General features: G+C 35.7%; 1 protein-coding gene across 1 annotated transcript in view; it reads left to right on the forward strand.

The window, feature by feature from the left end:
- The window catches only part of NR1D2 (nuclear receptor subfamily 1 group D member 2), a 32679-nt gene extending 20445 nt beyond the window's left edge, over positions 1–12234 (forward strand). Inside the window, exon 8 of the mRNA XM_012745334.3 lies at positions 8883–12234. Coding sequence (XP_012600788.1) covers positions 8883–9079 — 197 coding nt within the window. The 3' untranslated portion in view covers positions 9080–12234. The remainder of the gene's footprint in view (positions 1–8882) is intronic.
- The last annotated feature ends 400 nt before the right edge of the window (positions 12235–12634 follow it).

Genomic DNA, 12634 nt, shown 5'->3' on the forward strand with positions numbered 1-12634 from the left:
TTAATTAAAATACAATGTAGGTTACTTGAAAATGTTAAAAGTATCAAGAGGTACTAGTATTGTTTGTTGCAAATATTGTGACTTATGAGTTGTAGGCTTTTGCCCAGCTTTACCATTGAATTTTCTGTGTGACTTGGGTAAGTAATTTTATCATTTTGGGTCTTGGATTCCTTATCCTGTCAAAGGAATGTTTTGCACCATGCGAGCCTAGTGAGAGTCTGGCATAGAAGAGATACTCAATCACTGTTTGACTGAGTGACCAAAGTTATTGAGTTTTTAATGTTTATTTATATGAGTCATTGATGATGTGTCCCAATTTCCCAGTTGTTTCTGACCAAAGTATTTCGATTCAGATAATAGCTATTAAGACAGAGATTGTTACTCCCAACAGCAATTTGGAAATTGAGACACTGACTTTTCTGGGGACATCTAAGTAAGTGCCAGCCATTTTTAGGTATCACTTTATTTTAAAACATTTTATGGGCATTTTATAGTATTTTGATATGACTTTAAGTTTTCCATTTGCTTCATGCTGCTAGGCACTGTGAGAGTTACAAATTATGGCCTCTGATTATGCAGCTAAACTATAAACTAGTAACTCTTTAAGGAGAAAAAGTTCTTAAAGGGCCTGTACATCAGTGGAATAAATAAAGACTTATGCATAATTTGGTTACCTTTTCCGTCCAGCTCTACTTGGATAACTAAGAATGCATTTATGGCATGGAAGTAGTATGGAAAGAGTATGTCAGTAAGTCATTCCTGTTTTCTTACTGACTTCGTAGTGTCTCTTACATTTTACCTACTGTTTGTAGAATCTCTTAAGTAATTAGTATTGGTTTGAGTTGACATAAAATTAGTAAACCTATTATTGTGAAACCAAAGATTATCAATACCTGTTAAATTCTTTATATTATGAATGTGACTTATCTGCCAAGTGTTCAGGTAGAGAAAAGAAGCATTAAGGCATAAGCTTGTTCTCAAAGTATTTATGTAATATTTGGTGACACAGAACTACACAAAAAAGCTTCATGGTACTAAACTGTGTAGTTCTGACTGAGGTAAGTAGAAATTACAAATAAGGAAGATGAAATCATCTTAGAAGGCATTTTGAGGGAAGATAGAAGTAGACCTGGAATTTGAAGGTTATATCATTAGATTTTCCCAGTGAAGTAAAAATGGAAAGGCAGGTGTGGGAGAGCACAGGAGAGGGCTGAGGAAGGGGTAAGTGGCCCAAGCCTGGACAGTGCATCAAGGAGGAGGGGGACACAAAGCTTGGGAGTTAGGGGAGTGCCAGATTATAGACAAATAGCTATGAGAACTAAGCAGAGAAATTTCACCAAAATACGGGACAGTGGAAAGTCAGTGTAACTTCTTAAATAGAGGAATGATCAGGCGTGAACAAAGTAATGTTTAACATTAGTTCTGCATTTTTATTGTGGGCGGATTAGACAGGCATGTCATTAGAGCTGGACAGTCAGGATGAGAGGCTGTTGAAATAACATCAGGGTATGAGGCAGTGGGATGAACTCTCCCAAAATAAGATAGGGCAGGGAAGATGAAGTAGAAGGGATCACGTTCCAGAGATAGTTCAGAGAAAAAAATGATGCTGAAGGGGTGAAGGTGAAGGGGAATTCTGTACCAGGAACCCTGCTACTTCATTTATATTTTCCGCTAGGAATATGATTTTTATTTTGTTTTAATCTCTGCAAAAGCCATTTTTTTCTGATTATAAGTTTAATATTGATTCTTTGAAAATGTAGAAAACATTAAGATAAAAATAAAGATGATATCCTTAACAGAAAAGATCACTATTAACATTGGGGGAGTCTCTATCCATTTACCTATCTATCCATCTATCCATCTACCTGTTTACTGATGTACAATGTATTTTAAAAAAGTTTGAAATATTAAGAAGAAAAGACTGATTATAAAAGAATACAATGTATTCTTATTTTTGTTATGTCTATACATGAAGATATATAAGCACACACATAAGAGGTTTCATTTCAAATCTAAATCTTCACCACTTAAAAATGACTAGCTATTTCTAAAATATTATCTAGACAGGAAAATAAAATTGAAAAACTACAGAGGAATATAAAGTAAAAAGTCTCTACTTTTTATCTTCTCCTATCTTTATTCTTCAGAGAACTAGATCTTAACCATCTTTCTTTTAAATTTTCTGATGGTTGACTACCCAATTCTGAGTATCATGCTTGTACTTCTTTTTATTTGGTAAATATAACTGATAAATAAAAGTGCCCTCACTTTTCCTTCTCTGTTTTCATAAATTTTATTTTTTCAGTTACTTTATTGGTTTTATTTGTAATATTAACATACTCATATTCTTTGATCTTTCACTTTTACATAATCTCTCTTGGATAGTTTAGATGGAATCTTCTAATTACATGGGGAGAGAGTATCTCCCTTCTTTTATACCCTGGCTGCTTCTGCTATACCATTTCTTTTATGTAGTCAAGAATGAAAACATTTATATCTTCTTTTCCAAAAAAAAATATTCGTTTTTTTTGGAGACAGAGTTTCACTTTGTTGCCCCAGCTGTAGTGCAGTGGCATCATCATAGCTCAAACTCCTGGGCTCCTCAAACCTCCTGCAACCTCAAACTTCTGGGCTAAAGGGATCCTCCTGCCTCAGCCTCCCAAGTAGATGGGACTGTAGGCGTATGCCACATGCCTGGCTAATTTTTTCTATTTTTGGGAGAGATGGGGTCTCGCTCTTACTCAGGCTGTTCTCAAACTCCTGAGCTCAAAGGATCCACCCATCTCGGCCTCCCAGAGTACTAGGATTACAGGGGTGAGCCATTGCACCCAGCCTCCATGCTTTGTTGATCAGTTGATTTTCAAGGTTGAAAAGTCAAAAATCAGCATTTACAGTATTATGATTAAGTAAATAATGCTCATATTGTTCACACAGCGGGGTTGAAATGATAGAAAAGGTAGTGTAAATCTCTGCTGCCTGAAGTGGGAATGAATCAGGTTCTTGTATCAGGTAATAAATGGATCATTTCTGTTCTCTGTCAGTTGCTTAGAATTAAGCAACATTTGTAGTTTGCTTTATCTTTAAAAAACCTTTTTGTTTGCCTTGGAATCTATAGTTGCCTGCTTTTTTTGTTTTGTTTTTGCATTTTTTTTTTTTAGAAGAAATGCTTGTTAATATCTAGACCTCTTTATATATTTTATCCTCACAACAGACCTCCTTGAGCTAGGTTACATTATCCTCAGTTACATAAGCAAGGGATTTGAGGAACCAGAGGGGGGGTGGTTAAATAATTTACCCAGGTCACATTTTTAGTAATTGGCTAAGCAGATATTTGAACTCCCATTAGTCTGGCTTCAAAGTCTTTCCGTTATACTGGTTGTTAACAGAATAGCTCTAGCTGCTAAGGGAGAGTGAAATCTCAAATGTTGATAATTTGCCTGTGAGATTTAAAGAATCCTGATACCATGAAAGGGCAATTATATCTGGAAGGTAAGTTTTTTTTTCAAGTTGTACAAAATGATGGTAGTCACTTCCAGTTGAAGATTAGGGATTGACACGTAAGTGTGAAGCCAAGGCACATTGGATTTCAATTGTCTTCTTAGAGGTTTTTATCATAAGTATTTGACTTTCATCCTGTAAGAATTGAATATACTTAGATTGGTGAGGAGTACAGGGTTCAGAGTGAGATGAAGAACCAACTACCGAAGTAGAAGATAGATATGTCATAAATTAAACTGTACAAGTAGTAGTGTAGCAGTTAGTGTGTGATTTAGAAGATGAATTTCCACTTCAATGTGTGCATTCTGACATTACAGTCTCCAGAAGATTGTTTATGATCCAGCCAGATTTGTAGTTAGAGTCTTGGCCTTGAAATCATAAAAGACCATGCTTTTAGAAATTAAGGCTTCAGAAAAATTTAATACAGTTTACATTTTTTAAGTGTGAGCATCCAGTTCTTTGAAGTTCTGAGCTGTATGAAGAAGCATAGGTCATCTAAACACAAAATACTCACTGAAGGACTAACTACTTATAATACTAATTTCCACTCAAATATCATTCCCAACTTACCAGTCGTTTCTTTCTTTGCCCATCTAGGTTATTTTGATTATGAGGATCACTGTCATTCTTTCTCATTTTTTAGTATTATAAATTAATGATTCTATGATTGAAACCAATCAGGTGTCACTTAATGACGATGGGCATTGAGAAATGAATCAGGTGATGTTGTTGTAGTATGAACATCACAGAGTAGATATTTACATACATGTAGATGGTATAGCCTACTACACACCTAGGCTCTATGATATAGCCTATTGCTCCTGGGCTGCAGACCTGTACAGCATGTTACTGTACTGAATATTGTAGGCAATTGTAATACAATGGTATTTGTGTATCTGAATATATTTAAACATAGAAAGGTACAGTAAAAATATGATATGAAAGATAAAAAGTGGTACACCTGTATAGGGTACTTTATCATAAATGGGCTTGCAGGACTTGTAGATGTCTGGGTGAGTCAGCTAGTGAGTGATCGATGTGATAGTAGAAGACACAACTATGTACACTACTGTAGACTTTATAAACCCTGTATACTTAGGTTACGCTAACTTTACTAAACAATTTTTTCTGTCTTCAGTAATACATGACTATAACTTTATAAACTTGAACATTTTTAAAAGCTTTGACTCTTTTTAAATAACGCTTAGCTTAAACACATCGTATAGCCGTACAGAAATATTTTCCTTATAACCTTATTCTATGATGTTTTTTCCTATTTTTAAAACTTTTTATTTTTTTAACTTTTTAAACTTCTAAGACACACATACATCAGCCTAGGCCTATACAGGTTCAGAATTATCAGTATCACTACCTTCTACCTCTAAATCTTGTCTCACCGGAAGTTCTTCAGGGGCAATAACATGCATGGAGCTGTCATCCCCTTTAACAATGCCTTCATCTGGAATACTTCATGAAGGACCTGCCTGAGATTGCTTTACAGTTAACTTTTTCTTTTCCTCAAATAATTAGAATGCATATACTCTAAAATAATGATAAAATGTGTAGTATAGTAAATAAATACTTAAACCAGTAACATAGTAGCTTATTATTGAGTATCATGTACTGTATATAATTGTACCTGCTAGGCTTTTTTTTATGACTGGCAGCACAGTAGGTTTGTTTACACCAGCATCACCACAAACATGTACTGTGTTGTACTATGATATGACGGCTACGTCACTAGGCAATAGGAAATAATTTTATGGGACCACCATTGTATATGCGGTCTGTTGTTGACTGAAACGTCCTTATGTGGCGCATGGCTGTACTTTCTTCTGCCAAAATGTAAGCCCCTTAAAGGAAGGAATTTTGGTTCGTTTTGTTCACTGCTGATTCCCTAGCACCTAAAACAGTAACCAGCAGATACATTCAGTAAGTGTTTGGCAAGGATGAAGTGCGCTTAATGAAGTGCTAGGATGTTTTTAAAAAATTACTTGATGGCTCACGCCTGTAATCCTAGCTCTCTGGGAGGCCGAGACGGGAGGATTGCTCAAGGTCAGGAGTTTGAAACCAGCCTGAGCAAGAGCGAGACCTCGTCTCTACTATAAATAGAAATAAATTAATTGGCCAACTAATATATATAGAAAAAATTAGCCGGGCATGGTGGCGCATGCCTGTAGTCCCAGCTACTCGGGAGGCTGAGGCAGGAGGATTGCTTGAGCCCAGGAGTTTGAGGTTGCTGTGAGCTAGGCTGACGCCACGGCACTCACTCTAGCCTGGGCGACAGAGCGAGACTCTGTCTCAAAAAAAAAAAAAAATTACTTGAATATCTAGGGCAAGAGAGACACTTCAAAGCATTATTGAAGGCTTTAATTATATTTGCAAAGATAACCATTATGATTGGCCAAAGTTAAATGTGAAGAGGCTAGATGCGGTGGCTTACGCCTATAATCGTAGCACTTTGAGAGGCTGAGGCTGGAGGATCACTTGAGTCCCAGGAGTTTGAGTTTGCAGTGAGCTGTGGTGACACCACTGTACTCTATCTGTGGGGAAGTAGTTGAGGCAGGCCTGCGAGGAGATCAGCTGCTTCTCCCCACAGAGCCAGGTCCCTTAGATAGGGGTTGCCACAGAGGATAAGGAAATTGATAGGGAATAGAGAGAATAAAAGAATACACAAAGACTAACATATAGTTTATAGTTTTATATAAGAAGATCAGATATAACAGCGGGGTTACTCAGGAGACTGGACATATCCCCGTGAATGTCCAGCAATATGGTTAGATTCATACAGGTTTTTATAATCACAGATATAAATTACCAGTTGTCAGGGTAACACATTTACATATCAGGGAATGCAGTTGCTAGGGGAGACAGGTAGTGGGCTGGGGTCAAAAGTCTTCTCAAAGAGCTTTTAATCTATCTAGATGAACAAACAGGTACAAAGTCTTTCAGGGGCTAACTTCTAAATTCTAAGAGGTAGTTGTCAATTAACAAAGATATAACAAAAGAGGTATAGTGATCCTATATTTCTTTGATTTAGTTATTATATGGACTTAAAGGTAGACAGGAGAGAGCAGGAAACCTATCTCTATAAAACAGGTTGTTTATAACCACCGGGGCGCATTTCTGGGTAAAGGTCACTCATTGTCTCCAGCTCCCATCCTGTGGGCTGTATTTGCCTTGCCTTGTCTTTCAAGACACAGGGAAGCTCACAGATTTTGAGATTTTTTTTTCTGAAGCCTTCCCAGAAAACATCCCTACCGGAGATGTGAGAGCTCTCCCATGATAACAGCCTCTAATAAGTGAACCATTGAGTTCACATATTCCTTCAGGGTAAACCCCTGGAAACTCCTATTTCTATCTTTAATATATTAATGTAGGGTGATACAGTAAAATTAATGGTCTTATGAGGCACATTTCATTAATTTCTCAATCATATTTCTCAACATTTATCTAGCCTGGGCAACAGAGTGAGCTGCTGTCTTAAAAAAAAGAATGAAGAGAAAGGTCTTTTGTTTGATAGTTTTATCTGAAAAATTGTGACCCCTCAAATCAATAGTCAACATTCAGTTTCTCTTTCAATAAGGATTAGCACATAGTTGTTATAATAATTCAAAATTTGTTAAATATAAGATAAACCTATTTTCACCATTTTTTTTCTGCATTTAGTCAAACTTTCCTCTTACTATTAAGTTTTAGTCTTTGTTCTAAGTGCTTGCATTGCAAGTGGCCTTTTTCAGCTACCACTTTTAATGGAAGACCTCCTCAATGTCCTTATAAAAAATAAAAGGGCATGAATGGCCTGGGATTTTGTTTCCTTGTAGAAGTTAGAAGTCTTTTTCTTTTTTTTTTTTTTTTTTTGGTTTTTGAGACGGAGTCTCGCTTGTTGCCCAGGCTAGAGTGAGTGCCGTGGCGTCAGCCTAGCTCACAGCAACCTCAAACTCCTGGGCTCAAGCAATCCTACTGCCTCAGCCTCCCGAGTAGCTGGGACTACAGGCACGCGCCACCATGCCCGGCTAATTTTATATATATATATTAGTTGGCCAATTAATTTCTTTCTATTTTTATAGTAGAGACAAGGTCTCGCTCAGGCTGGTTTTGAACTCCTGACCTTGAGTGATCCGCCCACCTCGGCCTCCCAGAGTGCTAGGATTACAAGCGTGAGCCACCACGCCCGGCCAGAAGTCTTTTTCTTGTAAATTACAACCTCATTGAGGGGAGGTTGACTATTTCTTGTGCCTACTATTGTAAAGGCAGGAAATAGCCCTTGCTGATGAAAAAAAAAAGTCTATGGGCAAACTACATACATGTAGCTAATTTTAAGATACTTTATTGCTGGTTTATGCAAAATCACTATTTTACTAACATATGATAAGCTTAGTAAACACAGTATGCTTAAATGAAAGTGAATGTAGGGTAATATAACTAGTATAATAAATATAAATATCACTAGTATAATAAAGTTGCATTGTTACTGCATAACAAGTTATCCCAAAACTTAGTGGCTTAAAAATGGAAACATTTACCATCTCACAGTTTTTGAGGGATGAGACTATGATATGTGCCTCTGACTCAAGGTTTCTTAGGAGGTGATAATCAAGCTGTGGACACGGCTGTGGTCTCATATGAAGGCTTGAGTAGGGAACGATCTGCTTCCAGGCTTGTGTGGTTATTGGCAAGGTTCAGTTCCTTGTAAGCTGTTGGACTAAGCGGCTCAGTCCCTTGCTGGATATTGGCTGGAAACCACTCTCAGTTCTTTATCATGTGGGCCTTTCCATGGGGCAGCTTACAACGTGGCAGCTGGCTTTTCTCAGAGTGAGTGAGTGATGGAGGCCACAGATTTTTGTAACCTGATTTCAGAAGTGACATCTTATCACTTCTGTCACATTTTTTTCATTAGAAGTTAGTAAGTGTAGCCAACTGAAGGGGATTACACAACAGGGTAAATACCAGGATAGGGGGGGATCATTGGAGGCCACTGTAGAGGCTGCCTACCACATGTGGTACAAATGGGAATATATTCCATATGTAGTAAAAAGTTTTATATACTACATAATTTTTTTTTGCCAATTAGAAGCAGTTGAAATCAGCAAATGACACCTAATTTAAAAAATTAACCTCTATTTTTGTGAAAAAAAATTCCTAAGTAATGAAGAAGTTTGATTTATCAAATGTACTGTATGACATATATGCTTTATAATATAATAAATAGTTGGAAAATTGGCCATTGAGATTTTTAAAACTTGGTCAAATATCTTTTGCCTTTGTTGTAATGTATAAAGCCTTGTTTTAAATTCCTTAGGGAGATTTATGAACAAGAATTATATATATATTTTATGTTAATAATTCCTCTCCTTTGTGTTTCTCTATTCCTTCTCATTTAGATCGATCTGGAATAGAAAACGTCAACTCTGTGGAGGCTTTGCAGGAAACTCTCATCCGTGCACTAAGGACCTTAATAATGAAAAACCATCCAAATGAGGCCTCTATTTTTACAAAACTACTTCTAAAGTTGCCAGACCTTCGATCTTTAAACAACATGCACTCTGAGGAGCTCTTGGCCTTTAAAGTTCACCCTTAAGGCCTTTGTTTATTTAAACATGAACTAAGGCTAACTGTACATTTTGTGCTAAAATGCTTATTTATATGTGTATACCATATGTGGAGATAGAAAAGACCTTTAAGACAATACAAGATTGTAGGCTATCTCTGTAATCACGCAATAGCTGTTTGGATTGAGAGCTCTTCTGCCATGATTAGACGTTGACTGCATCTCCCCGATAGACCAATCAGCTGTGTCGCATTTAAACTGGAGAAGTTACACTGAATTATAATCACACTGAATGTTAGACTTTTTCATCTGCCAAACCAAAAACCATTTTGATCTCCCTGTGGTATAAATATAACGCACAATCACAAGTATATGAAGACTTAGAAATTAATCCTTTCTGGTGGAGGTTCTGTTGGGAATCCTGTTGCCACCACAAGACTATTTGATCTAGTAATTCGAACTTACTATTGGAGTTAGGAGTTCTCTGTGTCTATATTTTATTCTGCCACTATTAAAGTGTATGATCCCGGGCAGATTACTTGGTTGTGGAAAATGAGAATTGATAATATTTCTAATGCCCCTCACAGAGATACTAAAAAATGTCTTTAAAACATATTTACCTCTTGGGAGATAGGCACTATGTAAATAAGGTAAAATTTTTGTTATAATTATTCATAATAATCTTTTCTTATTTCTAAGCATTTCTGGGAAATCATTTCACGGTCTACACCAACCATATTATTCAGGGTTCCTGCATATATGTGGGGTATCCTACTGATACACACATATTAAAAGTTTATGGGTACATCAAATACATAGTATGTGTACATAATATGTGAATATAGTTAAATATATTTCTTCACAATATTTTAAACTGTGAAGAACTTTATCATACAATAAACTTAAAACAAGAGGTGTCAAAAGACCCAAATTAGGTGCATTTTACCTGTTGATGATATAACTATTGCTTTAAAATGTTTAGACAGTAGAATATTGAATTATGCTCTATTTTTATTTAAGCAACACTTAATGTAAAAGTGCAACAGGCAGTTAAGTCCAGATTTCAAAAAATATGTATTTTAGAGTTCATCTTTGGTAAAATCTTTGGTTCACGGTACTAGTTGTTTAAAAATTCATTCATATTCTTACTTTGTGCTGAAAAAGGTTGCATTGCTGCCCCTAATGCACATGCTGCAGCTTGATGATGAAGAATTTTGATTCTTTTTGGAGAACCAATTAATGTTTAAGGAAACTGTTTAATATGATGGCATGTGTGTTTGTGCGCATGTGTGTTCTGAGTCCACTTTTTTTTCCCTAAATAACACTACAGGGATTTTGTCAAATTAGATATAATCTATAATTTGAAAAATCATTTAGTGCGTGACTTACAGGCTTAGAAATGGTATAGTCAAAGACATTTCATCCACATTTCTAATAGTGGGCTTTATTAAATAGATAAGATCAGCCTCTGTATATGGCAGTAGGAGAAATAGCCAAAGTTGAGGATTGTGTGTATGTTTTTCTGTTTCCCTGGAAAATAGCAATTAATTGGATTTTTTGTTAAAGATTGCCTTCTAGAAAATGTTTGGATTATATAAAATTGCAAAAATAAGAGCCTGCTTTACTGTACTAAGCCTGTTATTTTCATGATGTGTAAGCAGAATGCCTTATTTTGTAATCTTGTTTAACTTGTTGCTACTGGGACTTGAATTTCTGTGGCACTAGTTAAGTAAGTTAAAAAAAAAAAAAGTTAAACCCTCTCATTATTAAAGAGGAAAGGCGATGGTGATGTCTGTAATACAATATAAACCATAATTGTGATTTACCTTTGTAGGTATGACTTTTATGGGATATACCGTATAGTTTTTGTGAATTCTTTACATGATAGCATTATCTTTTTATAATTTCTTTTCCTAAGATAAACAAATGCATACTTTTCTTCTATGGGGGATAGAAACAGCTTTTTGAAGTAATATTGAAAACCTCAAAGATCATGTTGATTCTTAATTTTTGCCTTTTGCATAAGCCTCTTTATAACATGTATCTTTAAAACAATTAAGTCTTTAGGAATGTGTAACCGGAACTATGTTAGTATTGCTTATAAAACTTTAGTTAGGTTCAATATATACATGTATACATCTCTATATAGGTATATAGATTTGCATTTTGTCTTGTAAAACTTTATTTGAATAAATTCTTCCTGTAGGTAATGGGAAACAAAATTAATAGTTCATATGCCCCCCCATAGTTTTTCTATATTTGAAAATGGCCCAATATGAAACTTCTGATTCCAAAATTAGACCAGCAGCCTATTACAAGCACATTCTTTGATTGAGTCATTGGTTATAAACTTACTAAATGCAGAGAAGACAACCAATTTAGGAAACTTCTGAGTTGGTGGGACACTGTTGATTAATAATGTACTGTATGAATTAAGTGATGCTTTAACTCTGATTTTATATTTTAAAGTTAAAATGTGGGCATTATGTCAGCAAACTTAAGGGCATTATGTCAGCAAGCTAAAACTTTTTTTTTCTGTGCTTTTTAACGTATCTCTTTACGTGATCTGAGAGAGGATTCAGGCTTTTCAAGAGAAATAGCTGAGGGAAAGGGGAAACATCTTGGGATGAAGCTTGTCCTTATGATGGTTTAATTACAGATCAAAAATAAGGAAATTTCAGTGGATTAAGTGTATAACTTTCATATCGACATTTCAAGAAATTACCATTGTAACTTGATAAGAGATGATTTATTTTATGTAAACATCATTGCAAAGCAAGGTGTAGAAGCTCAGCTAGATTTATTACTGTGCACGAAAGTAAATATCTATCTCAATTATTCTTTTTCTTTTCCAATATAAAGTTTGCTGAATGTACAAGAAGAGTTTATCACTTAGGATATAGAATTTTTTTAGGGATTGGGGGGAGGGGCTCTGTGAGGAAATTGTTACTGATAAACAAAGATTGACTTGATTTGATCCAAAAGATAAAACTTGAAGCTATTCTTGAACTAACACGGAAAAATAAAATGGCTATTGTTTTAAAAAATGCTAAATATATTGTTGACAGGATATGAGTTAAGTTTATTTTTTATGAACTGTAATTGAAGAGGACATGGATGATATCTTCATGTTTCTGAGAAGTAATCTGTACATGGGAGGGGATAATAAATATTATTTCTAACCACGTGTGGTGTTTGGTGTCTATGTGGATGTTTTTGTAAGACTATTTATAATTTAACTTACTACAAGTTATCTTTCCCCTGAGCATAGCAAGATCTCTTATGTAAAAACTGTGCTTCAACAAGAGGAAATGTATATACACAGGGCTTCTGAAAAAAAGATTTAGAGTTTGTGTAGAGATTCCAGCGAGGACTGTTGCTGTTTTCTATAATGCCACCTGAATAATGGTTCATTGTGTATGACAAGGTAGTCTTTCTGGGCAGAAGATGGTGAGATAGGAACGAACAGGGTACTTGGTCTAGCCTCGGCCATGAATGGGGTAAGGCTCCGCAGCAAGACCACCCCCTTTTCCCTTTCCTCTTGCTGTATGTATCCATGCTGGCAAAGTTAAGATAGTTACTTAA

Source organism: Microcebus murinus, chromosome 1 (assembly GCF_040939455.1).
Source record: "Microcebus murinus isolate Inina chromosome 1, M.murinus_Inina_mat1.0, whole genome shotgun sequence".
Lineage (NCBI taxonomy): Eukaryota > Metazoa > Chordata > Mammalia > Primates > Cheirogaleidae > Microcebus > Microcebus murinus.